General features: G+C 45.9%; 1 protein-coding gene across 1 annotated transcript; it reads right to left on the reverse strand.

The window, feature by feature from the left end:
• Positions 1–6,117: 6,117 nt before the first annotated feature.
• LOC125969454 (uncharacterized) lies at positions 6,118–12,788 on the reverse strand. The gene is made up of 2 exons (XM_049721547.2): positions 8,903–12,788; positions 6,118–8,803 (listed from the first exon to the last, which is right to left on the reverse strand). The coding sequence occupies exon 2, from the start codon at positions 8,606–8,608 to the stop codon at positions 6,911–6,913; it is 1,698 nt and encodes a 565-aa protein (XP_049577504.1). The 5' UTR covers positions 8,609–8,803; positions 8,903–12,788; the 3' UTR covers positions 6,118–6,910.
• Between the last annotated feature and the right edge of the window lie 1,533 nt (positions 12,789–14,321).

Raw genomic sequence — 14,321 nt, forward strand, 5'->3', positions numbered from 1 at the left:
ATATTCATCCAAATTACTTTCTAATAATTTGGCTCAAACAGACAGCTATTCTCACTTTCTCATTGTTTTCTGCATAACCTTTTAAACTCTAAACATACAGTGCTACCTTTATTTACAAGTTGCTTATAAGTCAAGCCATTCATCTCTTAAATCAACCTCTACTATAAAAAATAATAGAAATGCCATTACCTGTGTTACAGACCCCTAAAACATTTTTGGGAAGGGAAATCGTCTTTGAAAAGAACAAAAACAATTACCATGACACAATTTGAGACAGTGGATGAAAATAACTATACCGGATTTGGTACAGGAGCTCAAACCATCGGACTCCATCCATCCATCCATCTTCTTCCGCTTATCCGGGGTCGGGTCGCGGGGGCAGCAGCTTTAGGAGGGACTCCCAGACTTCCCTCTCCCCAGCCACTTCATCCAGCTCATCCCGGGGGATCCCAAGGCGTTCCCAGGCCAGCTGAGAGACATAGTCTCTCCAGCGCGTCCTGGGTCGTCCCCGGGGTCTCCTACCGGTGGGACATGCCCGGAACACCTCCCCAGGGAGGCGTCCAGGAGGCATCCTGATAAGATGCCCGAGCCACCTCATCTGGCTCCTCTCAACGTGGAGGAGTAGCGACTCTACTCCGAGTCTTTCCCGGATGACCGAGCTTCTCACCCTATCTCTAAGGGAGAGCCCGGACATCCTGCGGAGAAAACTCATTTCGGCCGCTTGTATCCGAGATCTCGTTCTTTCGGTCACGACCCATAGCTCGTGACCATAGGTGAGGGTAGGAGCGTAAATCGACCGGTAAATTGAGAGCTTTGCCTTTTGGCTCAGCTCTCTCTTCACCACAACGGACCGGTACAGGGTCCGCATTACTGCCGACGCTGCACCGATCCGCCTGTCGATCTCACGCTCCATCCTCCCCTCACTCGTGAACAAGACTCCAAGATACTTGAACTCCTCCACTTGGGGCAGGATCTCATCCCCGATCCGGAGAGGGCATTCCACCCTTTTCCGATCGAGGACCATGGACTCGGATTTGGAGGTGCTGACCCTCATCCCGACCGCTTCACACTCGGCTGCGAACCGTTCCAGCGAGAGCTGGAGATCACGGCCTGAAGAAGCCAACAGCACCACGTCATCTGCAAAAAGCAGAGACGCGATGCTGAGGTCCCCAAACCGGACCCCCTCAACGCCTCGGCTGCGCCTAGAAATTCTGTCCATAAAAATTATGAACAGAATCGGTGACAAAGGGCAGCCTTGGCGGAGTCCAACCCTCACTGGGAACGAATCCGACTTACTGCCGGAAATGCGGACCAGACTCTGGCATCGGTGATACAGGGACCGAACCGCCCTTATCAGTTGGCTCGGCACCCCGTACTCCCGAAGCACCCTCCACAGAACCTCCCGAGGGACACGGTCGAACGCCTTCTCCAAGTCCACAAAACACATGTAGACTGGTTGGGCGAACTCCCATGCACCCTCGAGGATCCTGCCGAGGGTGTAGAGCTGGTCCACTGTTCCACGGCCAGGACGAAAGCCACACTGCTCCTCCTGAATCCGAGGTTCGACCTCCCGACGGACCCTCCTCTCCAGCACCCCTGAATAGACCTTACCAGGGAGGCTGAGGAGTGTGATTCCCCTGTAATTGGAACACACCCTCCGGTCCCCCTTCTTAAAGAGGGGAACCACCACCCCAGTCTGCCAATCCAGAGGCACTGTCCCCGATGTCCACGCAACGTTGTAGAGGCGTGTCAGCCATGACAGCCCCACAACATCCAGAGCCTTTAAGAACTCTGGGCGGATCTCATCCACCCCCGGGGCCTTGCCACCGAGGAGTTTTTTAACTACCTCAGTGACTTCGACCCCAGAGATTGGAGAATCCGCCTCAGAGTCTCCAGGCCCTGCTTCCTCAATGGAAAGCGTGTAGGTGGAATTGAGGAGGTCTTCGAAGTATTCTCCCCACCGACTCACGATGTCCCGAGTCGAGGTCAGCAGCACGCCATCCCCACTGTAAACAGTGTTGACGTTGCACTGCTTCCCCCTCCTGAGATGCCGGATGGTGGACCAGAATTTCCTCGAAGCCGTCCGAAAGTCATTCTCCATGGCCTCACCGAACTCCTCCCACGCCCGGGTTTTTGCCTCAGCAACCGCTGAAGCCGCGTTCCGCTTGGCCATCCGGTACCTGTCAGCTGCCTCCGGAGTCCCGCAGGCCCAGTCCATTGCAAAGCCATTATGCTTCTCAACTCTGTTACACACCAGCTCACAGTTCAAAGACAGCTATATGGAAGAGGACTTTCAAACAAGCAGAGGCTCAACAGATCTGGGCAATAGAACAAGGTCCATGAGGAAGTGGTGACTGAGTGAATCCAGCTACAAGGATTGACTGCAGTTCGAGCTCCATTCTCACAGGCATCACAAAAAACACACAGTTCTGTGTACCTTGGCTCCGAGAGTGACATTGAAACATAGCAGCGGGGCACATGGAGGCTACTCAGCTCTTTGAGTGATGATTCCCATGTTTCCCACATGCTCGCCTTTTCGTCAGGGAGTGGAGTGTCCCAATGCTGGACCCCACTGGACAGCTCTCGCAGCAGCAGCCTGCCTTTGATGGTCACTGGGGCGGCCAGACCCAGCCGGTCGAAGACGCTGTTGACAACTGACAGCACCCCACGACGAGTGTAAGGCTTATCAGCAATGGCTACGTTAAAGGTGAGCATGTCTGTGTTAATGTCCCAGCATAAGCCTAGGCTCCTCTGCGCAGGGAGAGAATCATCATTCTGCCCCAGCTCTCTAATGCCAGAGGCCAGTTTTTCAGGTTCGAAAGTTTTCATCACAGTGACATTGTTTGATGCTGATGCAATTTTGTGCAGCTTCAAATTAGACTCGGCGAGTGAGGCACAGGTACGTTTCAGCAGGTCTATGGCAGCAGACTCGGTGGGCAGTGACACGAGTCCATCATCAACGTAGAAATGTCTATGCACAAACTGTGTTGTGTCAGTGCCATACCTTGCTTCACCTTTCTTGGCAGCACGCCATAGTCCATAGATGGCTACTGCAGGCGATGGGCTGTTGCCGAAGACGTGTACCCGCATGCGGTACTCTTGAACCTCTTTAGACAGGTCATTGTCTTTGTGCCACAGAAATCTGAGGTAATTTCTGTGTTCATGCCTCACCAGGAATCCATAAAACATCTGCTGGATGTCCGCAGTGACCGCAATGAGATCTTTCCTGAAACGCAGCAGCACGCCAAGCAGAGTGTTATTCAGGTCGGGCCCTGTGAGAAGCACTGAGTTGAGGGAGAGACCGTTCAGTTGGGCGCTTGAGTCAAACACGACCCGTATTTGCCCAGGCTTTGGGGGTGGTACACACCAAAAAAGGGCAGGTACCAGCATTCTTTTGTGTCGTCAATGGATGAGGCAATCTCTGCATGGTTGTTTTCAAAAAGCTTTTCCATGAAGGAGGAAAACTGCTCTTTCATCTCAGCGTTTTTTCTCAAAGTGCGCCGTAGAGAGCTGAGACGAGACAGGGCTTGCGCTCTGTTATTTGGGAGTTATTCCTTTCATCCTGGGCGACTTCTTTTTCCATAATTTTCAAGAAGAATTCGTCCTCAAAGGACATGGCACACTTGTTGTCACTGTCTGTTCGTTGGAAAACAGTCTGCCCGAGCTGATCCTCGACTGGCAATGCTTTCAACGTATGTGTAGTGTGGCTATGCTTGTCCTCCCCGCCGTAGCATGGTTTCTCTTTCACACTGATGCTGTTTTTGCAAGGAATGAGAAGTGACGGACGTCCATTTTGAAGCACATGAGTTTTGAAGACACTCAGGGTTGGCTTGTGGGCGTTGTCCAGGCAGACTTCGCCTATAATGACCCAGCCTAAGTCCAGGCGCTGGGCAAAAGGTGCGTTATGAGGACAGTTGACTTGATCTCTCACTTTGTGTGCACATATCATATCTCTCCCCAACAGGATCTTTATCTCTGCATCAGGATCCAGCTTGGGAATGAGAGGAGCGAGATGTTTCAGGTGCGCATGTGTGAGGGTTACCTCTGGAGTTGGAATCTCAGATTTGTTATTCATTATTTCATTGCGCTCAATGAGAGGTGGAAGTTCTAGGCCAGGGGTGGGTAAACTTTTTGACTGGCGGGCCGAATTTGGTTCTAAATTTTGATCGGGGGGCCGAACCAGGAGCAGATGGATGTAGTGTTTGTGTGACGTAATAGAAATAACATGTAAAGGTCATTGCATAAAAGGTTTGTGCTTTTAGTAGGTAGTAAAGCATGGATATTCAAAAAAAGATTTTTGAAAACAAATGCACTTATTAACAGCATTAAAAATATATTTCACCAAAAGACTACTATCAGTGATTCTCATTAAATACGACACTGTTATTATGAATAATAGTTTCCATCACTTCAGTGCCCGCAGGTCAGATTAATGAAAGATGTTTATCTTATGAGATCACATCAAACGGCAAACATTCCGACCAAATATAGCGGCTGGTCCACTGGTGCAGCCAAAACCACCTGGACCTGAACCCGCTCAAGACCGTGGAGATGACAGTGGACTTCAGGCGAGTTCCTTCACCACTTTCACCCCTCACTATCCGCAGTAATACTATTCTCTCCACAGACACCTTCAAGTTCCTGGGAACCACAATCTCTCGGGACCTGAAATGGACCGGCCACATAGACTCTGTCCGGAAGAAGGCCCAGCAGAGGCTGTACTTCCTGAGACAGCTCAAGAAGTTCAACCTGCCACGGGAGCTGCTGAAGACCTTCTACACTGCCATCATCCAGTCTGTTCTCTGCACCTCCATCACTGTCTGGTTTGGATCGGCCTCCAAACAAGACAAGCACAGACTGCAACGGACAATAAGGACTGCAGAAAAGATAATTGGAATCAACCTCCCATCTATCCAAGACTTGTACCTGTCCAGGACCAGGAAACGTGCAAGTAACATCTCAACAGACCCTTCGCACCCAGGTTGCAGCCTGTTTGAACTACTCCCCTCCGGACGCCGTTATAGAGCTCTGTACACTAAAACCAGCAGACACAGAGACAGCTTCTTCCCCCAGGCTGTCGCTCTGATGAACTCACACCACTCTTAGAGTCTCAGAGTCATTACTGTGCAATAACATCCCGCTTGCCACACCTTTTTTGTCTACACTGTTTGTACTATGTGTCCTCTCTGCATCCATTGCAGCCTGGTCATCCTAGAAGAGGGACCCTCCCATCTGTGGTCTCTTCTCAAGGTTTCTCATTTCCCCTAGCTGGAGTTTTGAGTTTTTCCTTGCCCTCTTGGGAGTTTAAGATCAGGGGGTGTTTGAGAATATCTTTCGTTCTTCCATGTCCTGAGTGTTGTTGTTAGTCACCTAAATGTTGAACAGAGGCTGTGGTTTACCGAAGTCAAATTCCTTGTTTGGCACGCTCAAACATGGCGAATAAAAAACTCTTGAATCTTGAATCTTGAATCTTGAAATATATCATCTTGAATAATCGGTGAAAGCATACATCCAGATAAAGTAATCAAAACGGCAACACGGTGAGGGGTATCTGAAAATCAGAGCAGAGTTTTAACTCACAAACACCTGGTAACAGAGGTGAGGAAACGGGAAACACTTCCTTAAAGTAAGCCTTAAGAACTTTACAGGTTAAGATTAGTCGCAAACAGGTGGTGCATCAATGTCCTTGAGCATCCTGCATTGTTTGAAAATGAGAATGGTCGCTAGTTTCAATCCCTGCTATTTGTACAAATCATATTCCAAATGCATTTTTTTACAACAAACTTGAGAGCCTCCCCTTCATTTTTAGTGGGAACAGTGTTGTTGGGCTCCCTTTTTTTGCTAGTGCGTCATAGTCTGGAGTAAAATTTGTTGTGGCAATTCTCAGGAGATATCCGAGGTGTTGGTCCGTTTACCTAGATCTGTGACTGGTTGATGTTGATGCTCATGTGGCTGAACGTCACGTCGCATACGTCGAGCTAAATTGTCCACTCTTTTTTAAACACTCGGCACTCAGTGTCCACCTTGGTTTTCCTTGGGCGACTCATTTTAATGGAAGGATTCCAGGGGAAGGTTTGTGGGTGGCTTTAGCGTAAAACTGTATCTGAAAGCTCAGCGCGCGAATTACAAGAATGCTGTCGTCACGGCCCACACTCGAAATTCGGCACTGATGGAAATAGAGCGCGGAGTGCGCCGGGTCCGTACTACTTAGTACGTACACGCACTTGCCAGTGTGCTTTCTGACACGGCTTCCGGGAGTAAATGCGCGGGCGGGCGCTTCCCCATCTATTGGGGAAACATACTAATTGCAGGGAAAATGATCCCAAAAAAAGTTCAATAATACAATTTATTCAGGTTTGGCGGGCCGGATTAAACGACCCCGTGGGCCGGATGTGGCCCGCGGGCCGTAGTTTGCCCATGTCTAGTCTAGGCACACACCTCCGTTCACCGCTTCGATCTGAAAGCCTGCCGCCTTCCTGCCGATCATCTCTGTGGTGCCGGCGCAGGTCTTCATCAGGTAAGGGGAGAGGCTGCTCTTGACTTTGAAAAGGTGGAAAAATTCTGAGCGGGCCAGTGAGCGGTTGCTCTGATCGTCAAGTATGACATACATCTTGACAGAGCGATCTGGCTGTCCCGAGGGAAGACGCGCACCAGGCACACCTTTGAGCATGAACGTGGGAGGTTGCCCTTGCCACAAACTTTAGTGCATTGTGACGTCACTTCGAGTGGGGAATTGCCTTGTGCCACTGTGTCTATTTGTGGAAGGGCCAATTGATCGGGAGGCAAAGAGGTGTCTTTGTGCATCGCAGAGCTGTGTCTTTGGCTGTCACACTCACCACATTTCAATGATGCCTGACAATCCTTGGCAAGGTGGTTTGGGGCGCAGCATTTAAAACAGCGTTTATGTTCTTTAAGAATGTCTTTTCTTTCCTGCTCTAAATGATCTGCACTTTTCCAATGGGTGTGTTTTCTTGTGCACAGGGCAATAACGAGCCGGATCATTGTTTTCCTTTCCATCGTCCGTAGAGTTTAAGGTGTTTGCATCAGTGGTACCAGACATGTCTGTTTTGCGCACAGATACAGCAGTCTTAAATTCACTTGGCTTGAATGGAGCTTTCTCACCTTTGCCGTACGGCTGGCTACTGATGGACAGGCTGAAGTTTGGGTCGTTTCGAGCCTTGGCTTGGCCATACACAAAGTCCACAAAAAACGAAAAGGGAGGAAAAGATGTCCTGTAGCGCTCCTTGTACTCTGAGCCTACACCGAGCCATTTCTCCTGCAGGCCTGAAGGTAACTTCTCCACGATAGGCTTTATCCCACGAGGCATGTCGAGGTATGCAAGGCCAGGAAGATATCCATTGTTTTTGGCTGCTAATAGCTCCATGAGGAGATCACTGAGCAATCTTAGCTTCGTGTTGTCTCTAGCAGACAGACGGGGAAAATCGTCCACTCTTTTGAACAGAGCATTTTCAATTATTTCTGGTGCGCCATAGCATTCATGCAGTCTATCCCAGGACAGTTGTAGAGCAGCTTTGGGCTTGGTGACATAAACAGCACGGATCCTCTTTACATGTTCAGACAAGTCTTTACCGAGCCACTTCACCAAGAGGTCCAGCTCCTCACTATATGATAAACCTAAGCCTTGTGTTGCATTTAGGAATGAGGACTGCCATGCCCTAAAATTCTCTGGCATATCATCAAATTTTGTGAGGCCAGTAGTCACTAATTCTCTGCGAGCAAGAAACTTGGCAAAGTCTATCATGTGTGGAGGGCTAGCATGAGGAAGAGAATACCGACCTTGTTGCATATGTGGACTGTCAGGTGGCTTTGGGGCAGATGTGTGCCTTGCTGCATGTAAAGACTGAGTCAGGGTTCCGATGTCACTCTGAAGAGGCCTGAGGTTATCACGCAAAGGCCTGAAGTCATCCATGCATGGTGGTGTCGTAGGTGTGGGTGATGACTGTCGTAGGAGGCTGTACTCACAAGGTCTGACTGGACCATGAAATGGGGGGCCATAATACGGAGTGTTGATTGCCTCTTGGAACTGCTCCTTTACCTCACGTTCTTCATTCACTGATGGTGTGCAGACATTGTGTGAGGACCTCTCCTCAGCTGCCGCAGGTGGTGGACTATGCGTGGCTTCGCGGCGCCAGACTCCACTGTAGGCTACAAGGGACTGTGCCTTGAGCTGTGTTTGGCTTTGCAAATAATCTTCAGTGTGTTTTTGAGCCACATGTGCTGGCAAATGACTTTTTGTGCTTAGCACATCTTCATTTTCTATAGCTGCAGCTGCTTCCAATACTTCTGCTCTCACCCGTGCTTCCTTTTCAATTTCTAATTCTTCTAAATCTATGTCTAGCCTAGCTCGTTGCTTTTTAATTTCCAACTGCTTCCTTGAATAGGCTACCTTGGTTGCCGCTGCTTCAGCCGAAGCGCTGGCTCTGGCAGCTGCCTCCAGAACGGAATTGTAGGATGACGAGTGCTTGGTGTTAGCACTAGCTCTCGATCGACTGTGGACTGATGACTTGGAAGGTGAAGGTCGACGTGAATTCTCTTCAAAGTCCACCGTCTTCATGTCGATAACACTGGATACATCTTCGGCGGCCATGTTTGAATCTTTCGTTGTTTCCTCAACTCACTGTGGTCCGGCTTTTCACTGTACTGATCTCCCTGTGCGTTATCTACTTCATGTACGTTGTCACAGTTCATCAGCCAGCCAAACTCATGTATAGAACACTTGAGCCAGGATTCAGAGCGTCTTGCTCCCTTTATTTCTATTCAGTGTTAAACACAACGAGTGAAACTGCAAGTGAAACAACAAACACACTTAGTTTCTTCTATAAGTTTTCTTCTTATCTTATAAACAATAATAAAGTTATCCAATAAAACAATGATAACTTACAGCCGTTGATTCTGTGAGCATAAGGAGAGGAGAAAGATTCGCTTAGATGACGCGAGTAACGCCAACGTCTCTCAACTCATCAGTTGTCAAGTCGCTTCAACAAAAACATGCGCAGCTTCCGGTGCATTTCAAAATACATTTCCTGTTTGCTTCCGAACGACAAATAACCATTGTGTATGCTTCTTTACATAGAAAACATTTCTTACATCATGAAAACAATTCTGAGGGCAGATTACGAGAAGAGTCCTCCCCCAAAAGATCAGTCTTTTTTTTTTTTTTATTTAACCTTTATTTACCCAGGCAAACAATTAAGAAAAAGTTCTTGTTTACAACTGCAGCCTGACCCAAAGAACAACAGTAAGGGAGCAGAAGGCTCACCTTTACTTCATCGAAACATTTGGCAAGTACACCACTGCATCACATTACAGCAGCACTTCTGCAGTCAGCAGAGATGCAGCCAGGAGTATGAGAGGCAGTGGTGCAACTTCCAAGCTACACAGAAATCACATCCACAGCAAAAGCGGTTGCCATAGAAATAACAGCCTTCTCAGTCACTCAAAAATTTGTGTCAGTTTGTGATTAACATTCTATTCACCAACATTCACATTTGAAGGCTTGTCTATTTTGATTTGTGATTTAAACAGGCAGTCTTTAGTGTACTGTGATATGACTGATGAAAGGTTTATGACAGCGTGTTTTCAAATGAAGGAAAGGACTCCTGTGCGCCACAGAAATAATAGTGGATACGCATGATGATGATAGAAATACAAGGAAATTATTAATTGGAGTATGTGAAAATATTACAAATATGTAAAAACACAGGTATGTATGTGCAAATACAAGATCGATATGCTAATAATGTATTGAGTTAGTAATCACTTCTGAAAACCTCTACCAGAAGTGACAAAAATAGTGCGATGTACAAATGAAAGCACAAAGTAGCAAACGATTAGATTGGCTGTTTGCCATTCCAATCACAAAATGGTCCTGCAATAACTCTAGTGCAGATCTAGCTAACATCTCCCATCTTCTTTAACTATTACACCATCAATATTAGCAGAAAGATGAGCAGAAATGAAGATATTTCTTTTAACTATTAAACAAATACCTCAAAGATGGTGACGTGCTCTCTAAGAAATATTTGCCCTCATGATAAAAAAAAAAAAAGTCAGAGCACATCAGGTGGCCATACATGGTCAGAACTCTGCAGCTCAGGCCGTGAGCTGCACAGAGGGCATTAGTGCTGAAACCAAGCAAAAATGCACACAAATACGAAAGTTTCGACTCAGTTCTGCATTGTGGCATCTTGACTGGCATCAATGGAGTGAAGTGCTCAAGATTCTCATCAATGTCAACCAAATACTACAAGTGTATCATGCAAAGCAACCATTCAGCACTGGGAAATAATGTACAAGAGGCCCCCAAAAAACAGGCTATTTGGTACACAGAGACAGTAAGTCCATGAAAACTCAAAGTTCGTAAAAAAACAAAGCAGAACTGTATGTGCAGAACTTCTTGAAAATAGGCAACAGGCAAAATGAGACAAAGGGTCGAGCAAACAACGTGCTAGAATAAAAAAGCGGTATTCTAGAGACAATTGCCCTCATTTGCTAACGTGCGTGCAGACCAATTTGTGCAGAAAACATACATATGGATGTAATGAGTAATTCATCGATAACTTTGTGCCTGAATTTGTGTGTATTCAGCAAATAAATTAAGAACATCCACAGAATATGCGTACACACAACTAATGAGGGATCTTGCAATACGAACCTTTTAAAAATAGGATAGACTGAGAAAGTTATGAACTTCTCTCGCAGCTGTTTTTATTTCTTTGTATTAACCTTCGCGCAATACAGTGATCTGTCAAACAGACTGAAATGAGCATGGCTTATACAAATTGGTCATTTAGAATGAATTTTGATTCATCGACATACGAACAGTTGTGCGAACAAAATGAGCTGGTGCGCACGTGTCCTGAATTAGACAGTGATTTTGAGAATATTCTCAATTTGTGCGCACAGTACGAACATCCTACGCATTTATTTAGTAAATGAGCCTTATTGACGAGCAGAAACAAGTGCAGCGCTCCCACTAATTATAACTACATTCAGTGTAATGGTTGGTTATGTATTTAATCCTTTTGTAAAACTAGTATTTGTTTCCATGACACAATACAATATAGTGCAATAGTCTGAAGACAGCGCTAGCTTTGTTTATATGAGCCTTTGTCAAAGTTACCACTATGACTTGTAAAAAATGAACTAATAGGACAAAGCAGGTTTGCGCAAATGAATACACAGAACTTTTGAAGAGGAATGCTTCATTTTGTAATGTACAACTGATGGACCTTGGGCATTAAAGGACTGTGCAATATCTGATATTTTGGTATCAATCCATACCAAATAAATACTGGCACCAGTATTGCAGACACTGATACCAAGTAGATTTAGATTAAAAAAATAAATTTAAAAAATGCAATTTTAGATTGCTTGTCCTATTAAATAACATGTTCAATTCAACTTTCTTGTTAAATTCTTAACTGTGGAAAGATAATGTAATGAAAGTTACCATATACAAAGTAGTAGTAATCTGCATATGCTACTGTAGTTCCTGCCTCTCTTAAATTTCTTTAGATATTAAAGAGCTAACTGGTAGATAAAAAATATCAAATAAAGCATAATACTATGACTCAGCGTAAAATATACGAAATTATTATTTGAAAATAACTGAAATCATAGAAATAAATGTAAAAGATCGATATTAGCTGTTTGGTATTGATACTTGGATCAATCCAAACAGCCTTATTAGGCATGGTAAAACATTAAGCATTCCCTGTGGGGAAGGGCCAGATAGCTTAACAGTTTCAGCTGTCAATATGTTACAACGTACTGGAATGCCGTCTGACTGTAAAATTACCTCTGCGTGATAACCTTGGGTTGTGTATCAGGGATTGTAAATAATCCATTGCAAATTCTTTTCCAGGCCCAAAATACATCAAAATCAAATTTCCCATTTGCATTATGTCCTGACATGCCTACAGGAAGTGGACAGCTGCCTTTCGCCTAACATGGAAGTGCTGCGTGCATAGTTTATTACATCTCAGCAACTAATTACCATTATTTGTATCTAAATAATGGTGTATAACATTTTCTTTACCTGTGAGTCAACATAGTAACTACTATGATAATTGCCAATATCCAGCCCTCAGAACGATATCGGTACCTCCCGTTTATTCCCCATCCTTGATTAAACAGGAAGTAGCCTGCTAACTAAAAAAACATAAACAGACCCAAATGGTAAATTGTTTTCACATTTATTAGAGTGCATCCTTGGTGGAGGTCTAAACTCTACTTCTGGCATTCTAGTATTTATTATCATTAGGCATTGCTGAAACAACAAATGTAATGATGGCCAGTGATTTTTGCACAGAATAATGTTGGGGACTGCTGCTGTATAGTACAGTTTTGAAAAGATTAAGTCTTATTTACATTAGTGTGCATGTTCAGTAGTTGTGTTCAGCAACAGGGCCATCAAACGGGCATCGCCTTCAAGGTCCCAATCCACTTATCACTGATGGTAACCAATGTCAAATGTGTGCTGTCTTTACAGAAATTCTTTGAAAGCTTCCACATAATCAAAGCCTGAAATTTACATTCCAAGATCAAAGACATTTTCAAAAAGCAGAAATGTGTAACTTTCCCCCAACACAGGTTAATGTTAAATGATTGACTAGCATTGCACAGGTCAACATTTCAAAGTCCATAAACCATTCACTTCCCAAATGCAATGTAAGTACACTTACATACTATGTCCATACAGACAATCACATATACATACTAGTGATGCAGAAAGCATGAAGGCAACGTTTGCCTATCAAGGACATAACTTACCAAACCTGTAACTTCTAGCTCAGAATTCCTTTCGAGTTGCGCAGTCAAGAAATGTGTGTGTAGGGGAGAAAATTCATGGAAGCACCGTCAGATCGCCTCCTCTCCCTGCTTCAGTCTAGCAAGTACTTGACTTTGTGTCCTCACATACACAATCTTATACACAGACATTCCTCCTCCGCATAAACACACACATAGTCACACAACCCCACGCTGCACTGCACGCTCATGCGTCACATCAAATTATCACTGCTGTGGGCAGGCGCAAGAGAGGGAAGACTACGCAGTATGTGACGTGTTCATAAGTGGGAAGGGGGAGGCAGGGAGCCCGAGGCAACGCGTTATATGGTTTGCTTCTGGCAATTCAGAGGGAAGAAAAAAAATTGGGCAGGCCACAGACAGAGCAGAGCAATACACAAACACAGACAGACCAGTCCAGGGTGGGATGTATGATTCAGTTGTGTGTTTACACGAGATGTTGGTGGGTAGGTGAATGCGTGACTAGCAGGTAATCTAAGCCCTCTCAAGGTCCACCGTCCACCCAAAAACGTAGGAGGGGCCGGTGCTGTCTGCTAAATTATGCCCCCCCCTCCTGTTCCAGGTCAAATGAAGGATAGGAGAGAAAAAGATCAGAGGGGTTTTAGTGAAGCCAAAGTGGCAGTACAAAAGTACAAATATTTAACTATTATCATCATCATCATCATCATTATTGTTGTTCCTGATATTGTCTCAATAGTGTGATAAGCACTTTCATCACCAGTTTATAATTCTCTCCCACCTCCTATGAAATACCGTAATTTTCGGACTATAAGTCGCGATTTTTTTTCATAGTTCGACATATACTGAGGAGCGACTTATATGTGAATTTTTTCACAAATTTTCAAAATTCAAAAAAACAAACAAACAAAAAAAAAACGTTAAACTGCGATAAACGAACCGCGATGTAGCAAGGGATTACTGTAATTTGAATTTCAAGTGACGTCAGTGGCGCGGCGCGGCAGTTGTTTACATAAAGGACAAAGATTCGATCACAGGATGACGAAGGGCCCCACGTACTACCGGCATCATTAGCGGCTTTGTTTGTAAGTGACACGGAGGACGAAGAGTTTGAAGGATTTAATGATTTGGAGTGACACAGAAGGTTTGAAAAACTATTATGGCTTTTACGCACGCCCGGTCCTACTCTACGGAGCTTTCTTTCACCTCCGTGGATTGAAGTCGGAGGCCGGCGCTCGGCCGGGTGGCTGTCCAGGGACGGTGGATGGGGCTCGGACATGGCTTTTACGCACGCCCGGTCCTACTCTACGGAGCTCTCTTTCACCTCGTGGATGGAAGTCATGGGCCGGCGCTCGGCCAGGTGGCTGTCCGGGGACGGTGGATGGGGGTCGGACATGGCTTTTACGCACGCCCGGTCCGATTCTATGGAGCTCTCTTCCACCTCCGTGGCTGGAAGTGTCACCTCCGGGGATGGAAGTCCACGCCGCCGCACACCTGGAAGTCCACACCGGTGCTTGGGGCCGTGTGGTGGT

This window comes from Syngnathus scovelli, chromosome 5 (assembly GCF_024217435.2).
Source record: "Syngnathus scovelli strain Florida chromosome 5, RoL_Ssco_1.2, whole genome shotgun sequence".
In the NCBI taxonomy this organism is placed as follows: domain Eukaryota; kingdom Metazoa; phylum Chordata; class Actinopteri; order Syngnathiformes; family Syngnathidae; genus Syngnathus; species Syngnathus scovelli.

Coding starts and splice junctions, on each gene's coding strand:
- LOC125969454 (XM_049721547.2), bottom strand. CDS start 8,608: ATGGCCGCCGAAGATGTATCCAGTGTTATCGACATGAAGACGGTGGAC.